Raw genomic sequence first — 18241 nt, 5'->3', positions numbered from 1 at the left:
ACAAATAATAACCTTGGCTTTAATATCCCTGCCTCTCATATTTATCATCTCCCTTAGCTTGGTGTGTACTGCTCAAGAAAAAGGGATTCAGAAAAAAAAGAAAAAAACCTCATAAGCAGATCTCGCATCTGACCTGAAAATCCCAGGATTTGATTGATCTTAATGCCCATGGCTCTGAATATGATAATTTTAATATTAATGAGCAAATGAGCAGTTTTATTATGCATGCTATATAGTTAGAACTAATAAGCTTCTGGGTGAGAGAAAAGAGAGAGAGAAAGGAAAAGTGGGGTGTGGGGTGCAGATCCCTCTTTTGAGCTCATGAGACCAAGCTGAGATATTAAACTACCTTTCATTTCTCTCCTTTCTTCTTCTCCTTTTTTTTAAACAAATTCTCTTCATTAATCAAATGACAGGCCGATCGCTGATCATCCCCCTAATGCTTACAAAGGGAAACGCACGGCTGTAGATGTAAATAGATCGCACTGGCTTTTGTGCAGGGTGGGGCAGATTAGGATATTTTTCTAAATAAGGAGCAGGAAAGATTTGAAACTGTTCAGATGCTGGTGGTGGTGGTGATGTTGGTGGCAGCGGTGTTGTTTGGTGCCAGTGAGAACATATCGTAACATCACTACGCAGCAAAACACGGAGCCCGCTGTACAAACTGGAAAAGGGCACCCATCTTACTACGTGTCCTCTTGTATTGGTGATCACACACCCATGTGCTCATTTGCATCCCAAATCCAAATTAATTCACTTTGCTAAATCTAGTGCTGCGACGCGCCTCGCATGCTGATGAGCGGCTGGTTGAGTTTTCCCTCCAGTCCTCTGTGCAGCCACAAAGGCTAAAGGGAGCTAACAAATGACATACAGGGGCCAAGGATAAATAACAAAAAAAAAGAAAGCAATGAAGACAGTGGTGCTTAAATGGGGCTTTCTTTATCAGCAGACAGGCACACTTCTGGTTAAAACATGTGCTGCAGGAAAAATATTTTTCACCATCTTTGTGTTGGGGAGACAGGACAATAAAGTTGTAGGGACAGATATACAAATGGGCCCTTTTGTGTGGGTAAATAAAGAGTGCTCCCTCCATGACAGGCCAGTTCTCACTTTGCCCCGCTTGCTTTAGTTCCACACTCTTAACCCCTCTCACAGGCACAATGTATGTGCTCACGTGTACATTGAGTTCCTGTGTGCATGCATCTTTGGCCTCCGCACAGTGGAGAACTGGTTAACAGGCAAACAGCCATCTTTCTTCCTAATTAACCAATGATATGCGAGAGAAGGTGGTTTTCGGGACTAGGAGGAGGGGTGTATCTCTTAACAAAAGGTGCTGATGATGGAGTGGCTGCTGTATAATTAGTGCGTCAGAGCCCTCTCCTCTCCACGCCAAGCCTCCGCTATTAATTGCACCGAATTAGAAAACGATATCTGAGGGGAGAATAATTCTTTCGCCTGTCATTTCTAAACAGAAAAGGCAGAACGGTGGAAAAATAAATAAGAGGAAGAAAAGGGCTCCATTCAAGACAGAGGTTGGAAGGAAAGGGGAGAGGAGTGCTAATCGCTCTGTGCTGAGTAAATATATGCTTTCTTAAGGTTTTGTGTTTGACTTGAGCAGGAGGAAGGAGCAGGCTTTGCTGTGAGGGGAGTGAAAGTGCACGGGAGGGTGAAGAGGGCTGCTTGGGGGGGGGGGGGGGGGGGGGGGTTCATGAAGGTTACCTTCCAAGTTGCAGCATTGCGTCTGAAGTAAGCGAACGTGCGCGTGAACCAGCTGTAGATTTCATTAAGTGTTAACTGCATGTCAGCAGAGTCCATGATAGCCTGAAATGAGATGACATCAAATAACGGTTGACTAACGAGACCAGGTAACTGACACGCATACAACAACAGACAGAGAGGAGAGAAGGAGAGCTGCCACGATTCATGCAGCAATTAATTTTAATCTAATCAGGCAAAGTTAATTTATTTCCCACTCACCTGTCTTATGAGGGTTGCATAAGTAAATGGCGGTCTGACATCTGCATTCTTATAAAACTCATAGTTTGGGGCAATCTCTGGAAAAATAAATACTGTGTCACCACCTGAAATAATTGGTACATTTTATTCCTTTAGGTATTGAATTTACTCAAGGTTACATCAAATTAAAATGGGGTGGGGTAAGGATTGGGGTGGAGATGGGGATGGAGGGGGGTTGACAGAGAAAGGGGGCACATCAAATCAACATTTTCCATGTCTAACAAAATGCATTTTTAATTAATCTCTCTCGTGAGAGATCTTAAACACTAATACATCCCATAAAATGAGATCCGTGTAGTTAGTTAGGCTCAAGTTGAATAATTTATGTTGCTCCACACTAAACACAGAGAGTAAATATAAACATCAAAAGACGTCCCGTTTAAAATGCAAAGCTTAACACATTGAATGTCTTAATGTAATAAATATTGTATTTTTTTTTCCCACCATTATTTGAACTTAATTAACATTCATGTAATATTTATGCACAGAGGAAGTTCTTGTCTATTTACATATAGAGTGATTAAACACACGCTTGCTTTTATAAACCCACCACCAGACAGCTCACACTGGTAAGACCAACAAGCCTCTGCGGTTTGTGGGTATGCGTTTATGTCAGTTGTGTGTGTGTGTGTGTGTCTGTGTGCTCACTTTCATGTCTGTGTGTGTGCTAAACTGCTAGAATATGATTAGTTGAAATTACTATTAATAGTCCAGGGCTCCGGCTATTGAACATAATTTTTTCATTAGATAAAAACAGAAACCTAAACTAGATAAGTGGCATTGTAGTTTATGTCAAATAACTAATATATAAATATATATAAATGAGAATAAGCCACTTCATGTTAAATTCAATCAGGAATGTAATTTTACAGTAAGTGGAAGTATTTTGATATCTGTGTTAGGTGCTGCGCTGAGTAGTTGGTCCTACCTGACGACAAAGGCATGGAATATTTGTCCGAGTGGCGTCTGCGCATGGCTCCCATGCTGGGGACGTTTGCTCCTCCCAGCACCGATGGCACGTGGGGCATTGCAGCCATGGGTGTGATAGGTGCTGTGGGCGTGGTCGGTGTCTGAGGTAAGTTGGGGGGTGACGCCGAGGGCAGGTTCTTGGACATGGTGACGCTGGACACCAAGTTGAGCTGCGATGGAGGAAGACAGAACGTGATTGGTGGAGAGCGTGAAAGAGACAGAAACAACTTGGGGGAGGGGGGTAAGAGGGGGAAGGAGGAGGAGGAAGGCATTATTTTGTGGTTTCTCTGACAGAGCAGAGTGTCTGCTCTCCTCCTCTCTAACACAGCTGTGTTTCCACTAACAAGGCTCGTGGAGAGGAGCCAGCCCATCTCCACTAATTACAACCACCAAATTGTATCATAAGAATTCTAATTAGAGCACGCTGTTCAAGATTATCCAACGATCAGCCTCCGTGTTATCCTGGCCCCATCTCTCTTTATCTCTCTATTTATCACACCCTCCCTCTTTCATTCCCTTCCTCCCTTTCCATTTACCCCACTGCAGCCACCCATAATTCTTATGCACTGAGGAAATGAGTATATCAAAACTCTTTTTCTACACTGTTGGAGTGCTTTTGTGAACATGGGCTGTCTGACCCTAGTCTCTAACCACAACTTTTCTTACAACAGATTTGAGCTATGTCACAAAAGGGGAAGGCTAAATTATTTATTTCCTGGATAGTTTTAGTTGACGGGGTGATCGGAAAGTAGGGAGAAGATGGGTTGAAGTTCTCAGCCTTTGTGTACAGGTTGCAAACTCTACCATCTGATCGACAGGCCCAAATATGTTTTAAAAATACATTTTGGTCAAACTGTATCCAGTGATTTTGTAATTGTATTCTACCAACTACTTCTCGCTTTTTGTGTTTAATGGGACTCTTTCATACTCAACTCTGATTTGTCAATACTAGACTAAGCAAAATAATGTAACCAAAAAGGTTATAGTGCAAAAAAAATCTCTCCTGTCACTTTCAGATTCTATATATTTAAATGAAGACACTAATAGCAAATCAAAGCAACTCCGTGGACAAAGTATGCTATGCACAGGGTCAAACTGCAACTAATTATGTTGCTGTCTGCATTTGTAAATTTCAACACTGGGTGGTGCATGTGTCATTAAACAACTGCTACAGTAACTAATTGCATTATGTTTAGTTTGAACTGATCTGCAATTTGTTAGTGAGAAGAATTCAGGACAGGCGTGCTCAAAGTCTGAAACAAAAACAGTAACAGTACTGTTACAAAGTAGTCGCTACACAATAAAACTTTCTTCATGGCCAGGCTTGAGATACTATCAGTGTGCCTTGAGTGTGACAGAGGTATATGACTCAGTGTGTGCCAGTGTAGATTCCTAATGAAGAATCATAAAGCAAGTATTTTTCCCCCTACAAAAAAGCCTAGCCTGATAGTCTGAGTTTTAGTCTAATCTAAACTGCTCTGTAGGTGGACAGTCAATCACAGAAATTCAACCCAACAACACAACTGAAAGCTAGTATTCCTCCAGGAAAGATTACAAATGTAATAGATTCTTTGTCCTTAATTCAGTGTGACTTTCAGTGCATGAGGAAGTATAGGAAGTGGGAGTTTGAGTTCTTTCTTTGCGTGAGCATACAAAAGACACTTAAATGAATTTACACGGACAGTGACAGCCACTCCACACACATGTGCACTTGGCATCTTTCTCTCCTTCCCTCCTTTGACATTAGAGGCGAGGAGAGCGCTGCTTACCTCTGGCTCTGCTGCCAGCTCTGCTCGCTAATCGTCCAGCTTTTCCACCACTTTTGCATTTCCTTCCCAAATCTCATGTGAGAGGCTCTAACCGACTGGAAAATTCCTAACTGACCTTTTAGTCTCTGCTCTAATTTAGTCGGAATGGTAATGACATCGTTACATATTCAAACCAAATTGCCTTAATTGTGAGTCTACAAGTGGAATGCATCCATTGCGAGAGTTTGAATTAAAAGTGACTTGAAAGATGGAAGGGAATGAGGGCGCCGAAGGCACTGAGAGATGGAGGAGCGAGGCTGAGGAGAAGGTACCGGCGGTCATTTGTGGCATGTGTTGATAAATACGATAAAATGTCAAGTTTGAGACACTCCGGTGGATGTAGTGGTTTTCACATGATAATTATATGCCCACTTAGCTATAATGAGCTGCTGTAGTGATGGGCTGGGACAAGGGATGAGTACGGGGAATGAGAAAGAAACTTTAGAGGTTATGGAAATAATGTACATATTAACCTGTTTTAATAGATCGGATTAAGTGTGTACAGCTACTACTAATATTATCTACTTTTTTTTTTAAAGCGTGTACCAGGTGATGTTTTAAACATCACTTTATCTGAACACAAACCATTAATTACACTCCAAGTGCTCCCTGTTGTGTCTTTCACTGTTAAGCACTGTTTTACTATTTTTTTGACAGACTCACACTGCACAAACACACAACTGACGCCTTCAATAAAAATAGCAATTCATTTCCTTGCCAGCTATGCCGTCATCAAAGTATGCAATGTGCAAATTTGTGTGTGATTTGAAATGTTTCATGTTGTTTTCTCTGTGCATCCTGTTACATACGTGCTAACTAGACCCTGAATTGTGAAAAACTTGATGTATTTTTTTTTAAACTGGGTATCTGATAAACACTCACGTTCTGTATGGCAGAAAAAGTGCACTAAACATGCAAACTAGATTCTAAATAAATGCCCTTGTATATGAATATTGGGATGTATTGTATATTTATAATGTTAAAACATAAACATTGCAGACTCCTTGCCTTCGAGCCTTAGTGGCGTAGAGTTCCATTTTTACAAAGTGGAAGTGATTACAGCCAAACAGAAGAAGTGAGCACTTTGTTACCTCTCACTCATTTGAATACACAAGGTTGGGAGAAAGAGAAATGCTAACTTTGACTCGCATCCATCTACGGCATGGCCAAAAGGTAGCATTTAATGAAGTAGAATAGGGTCATATTGGAGACAGTGAACCACTGTCTTGTATTCATCTGGCATTAGTTAGCCACAGGCTTTACTAATGAAAAAATAGGACTCACTCTCAGCCCTGATAGGCCAGCGTGGACTGCTCATTTTTATCAAACTGTGGGGTCGATTTTCTGTCTTGCATCTGCAGTTCTACTGGGTGCAAACTCGAGCTGCCATTGGAAACCGGCCAATCACTCTCTCTTTTGTCCCATCTATTAGCTTTTGCAACAGAAACACGCCTGTGCATGTTATTCCCTGCAACAAATCTCCATATTACCTCCCCTTAAAAAAATGGGGAATCCTCAAAACTGAGAACTTAACTGTTCGTTTAGGAATTCTGTCTGAATTGCCCCCACCATCAAATGCAATTAGCTGCTCTTTCATGTGTGCTTTATGTAATGCAATACTTCATTAGCATCATTCATTCATATTCAGGCATGGATTATAGGCTGCAAATTCTTTATTGGACGAGATGGAACCAAGCTGCTGGAGTTTTGAAGATTAAAAAAAAAACTACACAGAGAGAGAGGAAGAGAGACAGAGAGAGATTGAATAATAAAAAGGGAGTTTGATTCCTGATGGAATTATGGGATAATTATGCTATCTTGTGATTATCTACATTCTATGATGAGAGGTGATGAGGAAAATTATTCTATTGAAAATAGGCACTTACTAAGCAGCAGAAACACGCTAACAATGTTTTGCTCTCAAATATTTCAAAACGTCTGAAATTGGAAGGAAATAATATTGCAAAAATGTATCATCTTAATATCAAATTCAAACACTGGTTAGGAGAGATGCATTTATTATCATTCAATCTAAAAGTAAAAGGCGAGAGAAAGTAAATCCAGAATGGCATCATTTGCCTCCTTCGGTGACCCCGTTTACAATTTGGGATTTTCTTTTTTTTCTGTAACCAATTTCAGCTTCGCTGTGGGTATTTATGTCAACACCACATCATCTTCAGCACTCAGCTGTAATTTTCAGGTGTTTGTTGTTAAAATGACACGTCTTCTCCTCTCCCATTTCACTTTTGAGTGCCGCTGCAAGCCACTGAGCCAAACAGTCATCAGCAGCCAACAGGTTGTTTTGGCTATTATATCTATCACAAAGAAATGACCCTGCGTTTTAGCCAAGGACTCCACCGCTCCGCCATCTAATACACTTCCAAACTCCATTGTCCTCTCGCGGCGCAGAATAACCGATAAGAGGCAGATGTAACTCTGTATTACAAATCCCATTCCTCCCCCTCCCCTTGTTTCATCTTCTGTCACTCACTCGCACAACTGCTGCACGGTTAAACTGTTCATTTTCTGCGTTCATGGCCGAGCCTGTTTACAGTATCCAGAGCAATATGCACTCACTGGTTTGGGAGATGACTTGGGTTCTGAGGGCCGCATGTGCAAGTGGGTCATCATTGCCTGAAGACGCTCACGTTCTTTAGAAAGCTGTTAAGAGAAGAAGAGAGTACATTAGAGGAGGGAATACACAGAAGAATGAAAATAAACAAAGGTGAGACACGAGACTTGTCTGGTAGAAAGAAAAAGAACAGAAAAGAAAAAGAGGAGATGAATAAAAAGAAAGCACGAAAGGTAAAAGAAGTAGAAAACGAAGGGCTGGGGGAGAAGGTGCAGACAGGTCAGGCAAAACAAATAGCATTTCATCTTTTTGTCAATAGCAGAATTTAGGTCAGAGAGCCTCTGACAGTAACAAGCTGGCGAGGCCATAAATTAGGTGGTCCTGAGTGTCTGCTCAAAGTCCTGTGGACACTGTTAGGGGGATGGAGCGCAGCCAGCAGCTGCTGAGAGGTGAAGAGGTCTTCCAAACAGGGTGCCAGGCGGCCCCGCCTCCCCGGTCCAGTTAGTTGCTCCAGCCATTGCCTATCATCAATCTAATTCACAAGGAGTGACAGGGACTGGACCATGTGAAAGCCTGAACCCTCTCACGCCCTTAATACATACACACATGGATCAAACACGGAGAGAAACAGACAAGCAAGTAGGTGTGCACGCATACACAGACGCTGGGCCTCATTACTAGTGACGGCTCTCAAGGAAAAAAAAAGAGAAGGAGTGATGGTGGGAGTCAGGAATGAAAGAGAAGACAAAGAAGACAAGAGACAGGACAGGCAACACAAGTGTATCACTGTAATTGGTCACACTGTAAAGAGCAAGCTTCAGTAGCTTGGACAGAAAATGAATACATATTTGATAAACAGCTTAGATCTTTTTTTTCTATTTTGCACAATTTATTTACTTAAAAAAAAAACAATTTATCAAACCAGAAAGGATGGAGAGATGCTTGTGTTTAAGCAGGCCCAGACTGGCTGAGGGGGTTAGAATTTACACTGTATACCCTCAATTTATTTATTTTTTAGTACAAAGGAGCTGATTAATAAAACTACCTTCATTCGCTGGGGAGAACTGCTCAAGTCTTAACGAACCACCATAAGGACTGGTTGTACCTAGCAGACTGACTGTTTCAGCTGGCACTGAGTTTGTACCCAGTTTGAAATATTTGTTTCCAAAGGAAAAGCAGCGCTTGTTGGCAGTGCTGAGTAATAATGTCGCTCAATCAGCGCTCTCATTATCTAGCCAGCATGACTTCTTAATAAGGTCACGCTCCACCTACTGAAAATAGTTCCCTCCTTTTGAGCTTTCTTCAGGTGCAAAGTGCAGTTAATTAACACAGCAGACTAGGAGAGATGCGTTTGCTATTAATTGGAAAGAAAAAGAGGAGGAAAAAAAAGAAAGGAAGAGAAAATAAAGCATACGCTTAATTCAATTAAAACAGCCATAATGACTTTAGTTGTAAGGCCCGAGGATTCCTTTGTTTAGTGGCTTTGTTGAATTCAGCAGGTCCTGCTTGTCTGGAAGTATTAAGCAGACCACAATATGGCCTTCCTCTCACACACGCAACTTTCAGAACATAAAGTTTTGAATGGCTGATTGACGAGTTAAGTTCAGTATTCTAAAATAAAACAATATGTGAGACTTCTTCCCCCCGTTTTTTATCCTTTATTATCAGAAAGAAAACATACCTGTATTTCTAGCTGCTGTACGACCTGCATCTGGACTCTACACTGAGCCGTGCTCCGATCGTCGAGGGCGTGCTCGCTGTTTAGGTGCCTGGTGGTGGAGGAGAAGAGATGACAAGCCAACTTTAAAATCCATACAATATTTCAAGCCCGAAGAAGGCAGCAAGTGAAATTCATTTTCACCATGATCAAAATTTCAGAGGATGATAATTACAGTATCAACTTCAGCACTGTTTTATTTAGATGATAATATTTCTATACTGGGATAATTATCTATAGGATCCCGTACAGGCCCATTGTTCCACTCTGAAATGAGGTAATTAGAAGTAACATGACGGTGTGTGGTGCCATGTTTAACATGACAATAGGCCTGCGCCAGTTTAGATGGCTAACTTCAGTGCCACCCCGAGCGCCGCTTTCTACAGAGAATAAAAGATGCTGGGCCAGCAGAATAGCTTTGTCTCCTTCGTTTACCGAAAACAATACTCACGATTTAACACCAGCAACATTTGACACACAAAAGCGGCTCTTTGCTTGAAGGTGCATTATCCAGCAGCAGACATATTAAATGTATCTGGTGTGTTCGCCTCATTAAAAGAAAAAAAGGCAGCCAGACAGCCATAACAGTCAATGAGGGTTTTTGTCTTGATTGGATTTCGTCTGTAGGACACAAAAGCTCCACCATTAGGATAGACCTTTATTCTTGGTAAAGCGCACATATGCAGACACACACACACACACACACACACACACACACACACACACACACACACACACACACACACACACACACTCAGAGAAACACCAATATGGGGCAAAACGGGGGTTTCTAAAGTGTTGTGATGCTGGGTAATGAGCCTCTATCTAAATGATCATTGGTGACAAACTCACAAAGCAAGCTTTGAGGAGACATGCTTATGAAATGCCAGAGCTGCCACTTTATCTCCAGTAATTATAGGTTAGCTTGCAGACCCTTCAATGATCATTTACAGCTCTGCCTCCAGTGCATTAGAGGGAGTACAAAATCTCTCTCGCTGGCTTTCACTTTATCTAAGAACACACACGCTTGCTTACATTATCATGAGCTTGCACAAACACTGATTGGCACATATAAAAAAAAAAAGATACACAAATACACAGAAATAAGCCCCCTCCCCCCACAAACCCCATATTCCTTTATTTTCTTCCAAAAGCCTCACTTCTTGTTTATCTGCAACGTGCAAAACAAGCCAACTCACTGAGCTGGTTCCTCCCGACCTGCCAATCAAAACCTGAATAGAACATTTATAATCACAATAGCTCTGTACCTTTCAATTAGTCTGCGCACATTTAAAACCATTCCATCCTGTCCTTGCTTATACTTTTATAACCATTTCAGGTCTAATGCTCAGAAATTTTTCATTATAAATCAAAAATGAGGTAACATTAAAAAAAAAAAAGTGGGGGGCGCGGAGAGGGATGGATGAGGGATAGCAGCATAAAGGGAAGGGACGAACTGGTGGATTTCCTCAGCCCTGTGCCTAATTGCTGTTTCAGAATGCGCATGCAAAAAGGGGGCATTTCATTAATCATTTAATCACGTCCCTCGCAGGATGAGGGAACTAATGTTGCAAATACCCTTTTCATTTCACTGCCCATAATGCTATCTTATGCACTTGATGTATGGCGTGTGTCATGAATTACAGCTGCTTCAAAAGCACAGAGCAGGCTGCTCGCTGTCCCTGAAGATACCGCTTTACAAAAAAAAAAAAAAAAAGACAGAGAGAAAGAGAAATGGGGAAAATCTTTATTAAGCTTGCCTCTCATCAACAAGAAGCTTGTTTATCTAATATTTTGCATGTGTTTGTGCTTGGAGGCCTTGTGGAAGTCCTCCAGACAGTTGCAGCTTGCTGCATATGCTCATCCTACTGCTGGCCAGTTAGCAAGACAATTACAGGAAGATTACTACATGCATTTATGAAATATTCAAATGGCTGTATGTCCTACTGTGCATTAATAATGCCACACAAAGACAGAAAGGAAGGGCGGGGGCAGACGCAGATGGGCAGACAGGAAGAAATAATGAAAGAACGCTGTATTTACTGAAATGTGGAAAAATAGATGACTGTGTTTCTGTCCTCTCTGAACTATGAACTTCTTTTGTCTTCTTTGATTAAACAGAAATCTCTTTATTAATCTTATGTCTCATTTTATTTCATTATTCCTGAGTTGTTAACTGACTTTGGCTGCCTCACTTGTAACCAAATTGAAGCATTTTGATGGAATTGTAAATTTTGAGGGCAAATAACAGAATTGATCTAAAATGTAGCATTCAGATGAAACTCCTCACACTTTGAGATAAAGAATACGAGCCTTACTGTCCATGAGCCATTCTAGAGAAACACCGATATCTGAGGATTATCCGTGTGATGAAAAGAATGTAAGAGCAGTGTAGAGAACAGTGTTGCAGAGTGAAATATGTAGCCAAGGTAGCGAAATCAAAGCAAATAAAGAGATAAAGGGACTGATGAACACAGACTGTGGGAGGAGTGATGCACAGCTGTTTTTAACTCTCACATAAAGACTCATTTTTATTGGAGTCTGCAGTTTCTCTTTTCTCTAAAAGAGAGGGGAACAAAACATCTCAAAGGTTTTTCCCAGTAGCTGGGTACATGAATATGTATAAGCCATCAGTGTCCACTAAGGGCCTGATAATAAATCTGCTCAAGTCCAGAATATATGGATGATACACTTTTGCTAATTGACTGTGTGTATTATCAGGGGCTCAGCACAGAAAGTTGGCCTCTATAACTGTACACAAATTGAGAAAACCTGATATCCACAGCATGCATATTTACACACACATTCTCTCACACTGTCTCCTTGGTGTTGGTGCCCTCCCTTTTAAAGGTCTTGTCACGGTGCAGCAGACATGTAGAGTGGTAAAAGCAAGCTTACCTATCCAAAGGGGCCGGGGGGCCTGCCTGACTGAGGTGCCTGCCTCTACAGTGTGTGTATGTGCACATTATATAGAGACAAAGACACTTGCCTGATGCCTTGTGGGTTTAATTAGTAGCGGGTTACAGACACTAGGTTAGCAGCTGAGCTCACCATTTTAACATGGAGCCTGCCTTCCTGCCAGTAATAGGAAGAGCAGAATGGTGACGGAGAGTGTAACAGTTAACTGTGTGTGAGTGAGAACAAGTATGCATTTGCAGGTATATTACTGAGGGGGGAAAAAGCCAAAGTAGGCGGGACAAGACGTGCATGTACAGGAGAAGAACACATTTGATGTGTTCAAGCTTTGTTTTTTCAAAGTGCTATAAAAATCTGCAGTAAGCTGGAGGCATTTATTGTACTGACAAATTATACAAATAAAACATCCACATTTACAGGTATTAATTGCATTTTCTGTCTCTTCTGTTTACCAAAAAGGCTCCCACCAAAATAGCTCTGGCACGCAACCTAAAAGCATGAATGTTTCTTTCTCTGTCTTTCTCATGTAACTAACACAAACACACCCACAAAGCAGCAACACCCACCACTCGGAGAAACATTCCCAGCAATATTATTTCATTTTGAACTTCACAGAGCTAATTCAGGGTGCCAGCCACCTCGCGGCTACCTTTTCCAGGTGAGAACACTTAAAAGCGCACTGAAGAGCTATTAAATGCTGATCTTGACAAGTTTCTTCATGGAACAAAACAATAGATGACTAAACGTGTCACCGCCGCTGAGCTGAGCTCCTACAGCGAGCTACGAGACGCCAGCTTGACTCGGGTCCCCTCTCCCCCTTCCACCCCACCTCCCTGCATACATAACCCACACCCAAGTACCAACATCTAAACTGTCATCTACATCTGACACCCACTTTATGTAACCCCGTTTAAACTGCACTTGTGTGTGAGTGCATCTGTGTGTCAGTGTGTGTGTCGTCGACTGGCATCTCCGGAAACATGAAAGGACTCCCTCTGACACCTACAATCACTGCTCCGAGGCACGCCACCGAGCAGCCATCTTTGTTCTGATGACGAGTCTGCCTTCTTTGTTGGTGTCTGTTTTCATGTTCTGGCTGGGTTACAGTATAGAGCCAGCCTCTGACTTGCAGTGGTGTGTGTGTGTGTGTGTGTTTTCTGTTTTGTAGCAGCCAATGTTCTGGCAAGTGTTCTTACAAAACCGTCTGCCAACCTGTGCACTCGCTTTCAAGTATGAAATCTACCCATTTTCCCTCTGTCTATCTGTCGAGCTCTCTCAGTTTGTCTTTACAGCCATGCATCCTTTTGCATTGGCTTAGCAGCTTATTCGCAGGCACATGGCTTTACACACACTGTATCTATGCCCCTCACCTAAATAACCAGCTAAGCCACCTAGACACAGTATCCTTACAGCACACAGACTTACGTGTGTTTGAGCGTGAAAGGAGCATACAGTGCCAAGAAACAGACTGATGTCTTCTTTAAGTAAGTGTACTAAGGTGATAGGACAAGATATCAGAAAACCTGCTAATCCGATAGAGGCTTGCCTTATCACGCACACATCTGTTCTCAAGCTGCAAGGCAAACTGTTCTACCTGGACTGCCGTGCATGTATTCCAGGCTGGACAATGGATTGTACACATGCATTTGGCTTTTCATAAGCATGACTAGATGATGCTTATGGTTATGCCATGCTCACTCTAGAGCACTGGTATTGGCATTGACATGTTTGCGGCACATTTTCCACTGGGGATTAGCAAACACACTTGTCAGACTATGATTCATTTAACTCCACTGCCGTCAATAATGGGGCCTTTAAGTGATTTTATGCCTTGGCAGTGTGTGAAAATGGAGTCTAATGTACTGCCTGCCTCTGTCTTTGAAAGACAGGTAAACACCATGTTTATTAGTGTCATTTCATTTTACAGATACACCTTTTAGCTTTAATTCACAAGCCGGCATTGAATTAGCAAAGCCTGACCTAAATATGACCGTTTTTTTAAAGCCTTTTGTAACTTTACAGCCACTACAGTAGAAAAATGCATAATTTGGAAAATAAGCCAGAACAATGTCCTGATTTTAAGAGTTTGTGCGAATTCACATGGACATTTACAGCCCATGAAAAACACTCACCAGATCGTTATTTCACAGTTAATTACAAATCTAATTAGAATATTCAAATTAAAGCTTTCCCCTTTCTTTTCTTCTCTGTGTGAGAGCAGGGAGCCGGGGAAAGAGTGAGAGAGAGAGAGGCAGAGGGAGACTCTCAGTGAGTGGCAATGTGATAACCTGTAATCGGCAGTGCTGCAAACACCTTCTTCCTTTGATGTCCCCCCACTAACATCCTGGCAACAAAGCCGGCCAATTACAAATGAGCTAATTAACTAAATTGTTGATGGAGCATGAAGAGTCCATTCGCTCTGGCGCCTGCACCATGACAACAGTGAATGGGGGCCTTTGTTGTGCAGGTAAGTGTGCGGCCGTGCGAGTTGCCATTAGCTTTTGACGCTTTTTCACAAACCTATCAGGCCCCTCCACGCCAGGAAGGAAAATTTGTTATGGACCAGAGTTGGTTTGAATCCTGCACTGCTAGAGCGAAACCCTGTCAACTAGCTGTCTATAAGGTCAAAATGGGCTCTGTGAAAAGCAGTGATGTTTTCTTTGTTAGGCCCCCAAAGAAAGACCAAGCACTGTACTGAAGGGGATCACTTTCAGAGATTGTTATTTCCATCTTCAGTCATTTTTATGTGTTATTATGGCTCTGTTCTGGGAGCTCCCCACCCTTCCTCATACACACACATGGAAAGCAGGAGGCAGGAACAAGAAACAGCACTACCTCGAGGGATGAAAGTGGGTTGCAAAGCAACTTGCAGAGGGACAGCAACTGTATTCAGGCTAAAAATGCTTAAACAGCACACCCTATTTGAGATGTGTGGAATCAGATGATTTGGGCTGGCACTAGGATCAACTGATCAGGGAGGATGGCAGCGAAAACTGACTTTTCAGCTTGCCTGAACTACTGCTACACTCAGTATATTAGTATATATATAATATATGTTATTTCCAGTATTACGTATTTGTATTAGAGCATATCCTTACTTCAAAAACTGTCCAAAGTCTTCACAGATGTTCTCACAGCCGGGCCACTTGCACACACCGTGACCATACAGGGGGTGAGTCCCTCCACTTTCTTCGTGTAGTGAACTAGAGGCGGGCCCAAAAAAATGAGCAAACAAGAAACGGGAAATAGCAGATTAAAGACACGCTGAAAGAGGTCAGAGCACTAATTCAGCAATTCATGTGATGAATAACCAGGGCTAAATCAGACAGAGGGAAAGCAAGGGATAAATGCAATAACAGCAGCTTTATAAAAAGGAAATTTGGGGAAAACTGGGATGTTGATGGCTAACAGCCATTCAGTTAAAAATAATCACTACAGGATAACTATATTAAGATGGCAAAGACTAATGTGTGAGAAATAGGCTGAACTACCATCCCCAATGGAAATCGAGTTTTGTCTCCACTGTAGTCACCATCCCATCTTGTAAAGCCATTATGAGGAGGAGGGGTGGAGGCTTTCAAGTAAACATTAAAAATCCAGACAGCCATATAATTTTCATCAGGAGATTAATACTCTGTGTAACTTATGTTCTTTGAGGACAAGGGGAGCAGGGGTGTTCTGGCGTTTTTCAAATGGCACCCAAATAAGTTACGACCCTTCCTAGACAGCACATCCTATTAAAGATGACAGTTTAACCTTTTAGGCCAGGCGCTAGTGTGTCTGTGTGCGTGTGTGTGAAAATGTGAATGAGAGTGTGTTGTGTACAGTCTGTGTCTTAGCGTGTGTTTGTCTGCATATAGGTTACACATGTGCATGCATGTGTGTGGTCGATGGCTACATGCATTCATGCCTGTGTGTCTTAGTGCAGGCAGAGCTCACGCTGCGTTTTACAGAGGGGCTTTCCCCTCATCGATCCATGGCATGTTAGTAAGCAGTGCTCCTGACAATACTCCTTGTTCGATCATTATGAGACACCACACACCCCTCGGGACACAAGCAGATAAAGTCTTTTTTCCTTCCTTTCTTCCTTCTCTTCTCATCCATTCCTTTCCTCTCTCTTTCCCTCTGTCTTCCTTCTACAGATATCTTTTTCAAGCCTCCTTTTAGTGGTACTGGAGAGATAGCATCTACTTTAAACCAATTACACAGCACTTCCACCTCCAGTGTGAGTCTGTACCGAGCATCTACACAGACACACACACAGACACACACACACACACCGCTACACCCTAAGTCCTTATTATAATATCGCCCAAGAAAAGCCTTTGAATAATGCATGGGCCAGATAGGCAGATATGTGAACAGTCAGTGTTTCGGTGCTGGATGCATTTATAAAAGACGCCATCACAAGGATAAACATCCTGGAAACGCCACTCAAGGCATCACGTATTCTGTTTACATGACAAGCAAGCATGGAAGGTAATTTTCAAAAGAGAAAAAAGAAAGAAAGCACTAAATACTTAATGTACAAGGGGGTTACCTTGTCTTCTCTGCCAGAGACGCTTGCTGTAAGTGCGCCTGGCTGCATGGCGTCGTCTCCCCGCTTTTGATATGTGTGTGCAAGCTAAGTGTGTTCAATTGAACGCATGGCCCCCCGGGAGAACAAGGCTCTTATTTTTTTTCCTTAAGACACTAATAAACTTTTGAATAAATAAACAAAACGCCCAGCTTTCCCTGAAGTAACGATGGCTTGTTGTTGAGTGCCTTGTTTTGATGTGTTCAATCGTGGCACGGCAACAAACAAGCTCGTGTGAAGAGTACGGGTGCTGTAAACTTTTCATCTTCCCTTGCTTCTTCCTCTGTGATGCATCAAAAAGGTGGCGGATGGCATTTTAGTTGGTTTACCTCTCTCGCTCCCGTTCTCTTTCCCTTTCCCTCTCTCTCCTGTGGTTGAGGGCGGGAGACTGTCCGTTGGCGATGGAATGGTGAGAGATGGGCGGCGATGCTTTGGCGGGATTGGAGGAGGAGGTAGTTGAAGAAGAGTTGTTAGTGGAGAGGTCTAAACCGCCGCCGCCACCCACGCCGGCACCAGTGCCGCTGCTGTGTTTGATGCCGTTGTCCTCCATTCCGTGACCGCCGCCTCCGGTAACGTCCTTCCACAACTGCTGGAGCTCTGCAGGGCTCAATCCAGCTAGAGACATCAAGAAGGAGATAGAGAGAGAAATAGATAGGGGAACAGAGAAAGTATACTAAATTAATAAAGTTGCTCAACTTAATACTTAATACAAAAAAAAGAAAAGAATCCAAGCTGTTTTATTAGCTCTCACTTGCAAGTTGTGGTTTGCAGTTTATGATGCATTGCACTCTGTGTTTACAGGACAAAAGCTTAGCTCTGTATGGATTATTCAACAGCCAGAGAAATTCCATACAGCTGCATGACTGAAGGCCCTGCTCTCAGCAAGGGCAAACTCGAATATGAAATCACAGTTTCCTGTTTATTGAAGCCACGTGCAGTCTTCTCTGCACAGTCAAATACCGGTTTTAAGCTGGTTATGAATCACTTGTGTAGCTCTGACGCACAACGACTCGTGTGTTTCCAATGAGTAAAACTACATAAAAAAAGACTGATTATACTGAATATGAGCACGTTCCACCTAAAAACAACAAGCTTTGTCAACTGCTGCATTTCAGCTTGGCACAGAATTAAGCAGTTTCCTTTTATTTCCTCCTAACATCTTCCTGCCTGTTGTCTTCGTCTGCGCCATTTTGGTGGTAAACAACAAACATAGGTGTTTACTTGGCTCGGGAGGGGAAAAAACAAAAATGGAGCCTGCTCTCTTCTCCTCTCTCTCGCTTGTCTTTTTATTCTTCTCTTTTGCCTCTCCTTGGTTCTCAGTAAAGGCAGTAAACAAAAACAACAACAACAACCTCTGAAAAAAGGAGGGGGAGTTGGGGAGTGAGGGAATAGAAACAGAGATGGAAAAACAACAAACACAGGCAGAGCACAGCTGAGAGAGGAACAGAGCAAGACAGAGAAAGCCATAATCAGATGAGAAAAGAGTGGAAGAGAAAGGAAGAACAGAAGACTAAAAACAATCATGAGGAGAGTTAAGGACAAAGTGAATGGTAGAAGAGCATACCAATGAAGGGACGGCAGACAGACAGACATACTTAAAGATAACGTATGAGAGACACAGCGGCATCCCAATTAGAAAAAGACAGACAGGACAGAAAGACAGATGA

General features: G+C 42.3%; 1 protein-coding gene across 10 annotated transcripts in view; it reads right to left on the bottom strand.

The window, feature by feature from the left end:
- foxp2 (forkhead box P2) overlaps positions 1-18241 on the bottom strand; it is a 102873-nt gene that overhangs the window by 10698 nt on the left and 73934 nt on the right. For 8 of the 10 annotated variants that reach the window (XM_063500696.1, XM_063500694.1, XM_063500697.1 and 5 more), the window contains 7 exons: positions 16904-17189; positions 15097-15201; positions 9047-9134; positions 7371-7454; positions 2945-3155; positions 1978-2081; positions 1720-1821 (listed from right to left, as the gene is read on the bottom strand). In XM_063500696.1, the coding sequence (XP_063356766.1) occupies positions 1720-1821; positions 1978-2081; positions 2945-3155; positions 7371-7454; positions 9047-9134; positions 15097-15201; positions 16904-17189 (980 nt within the window). The remainder of the gene's footprint in view (positions 1-1719; positions 1822-1977; positions 2082-2944; positions 3156-7370; positions 7455-9046; positions 9135-15096; positions 15202-16903; positions 17190-18241) is intronic. The other 2 variants (XM_063500701.1, XM_063500702.1) reach the window with 2 other exon arrangements.

Source organism: Pelmatolapia mariae, linkage group LG17 (genome assembly GCF_036321145.2).
Source record: "Pelmatolapia mariae isolate MD_Pm_ZW linkage group LG17, Pm_UMD_F_2, whole genome shotgun sequence".
Lineage (NCBI taxonomy): Eukaryota > Metazoa > Chordata > Actinopteri > Cichliformes > Cichlidae > Pelmatolapia > Pelmatolapia mariae.
Note: the sequence above shows the minus strand (reverse complement) of the source record. Positions and strands in the feature narration are given on the sequence as shown.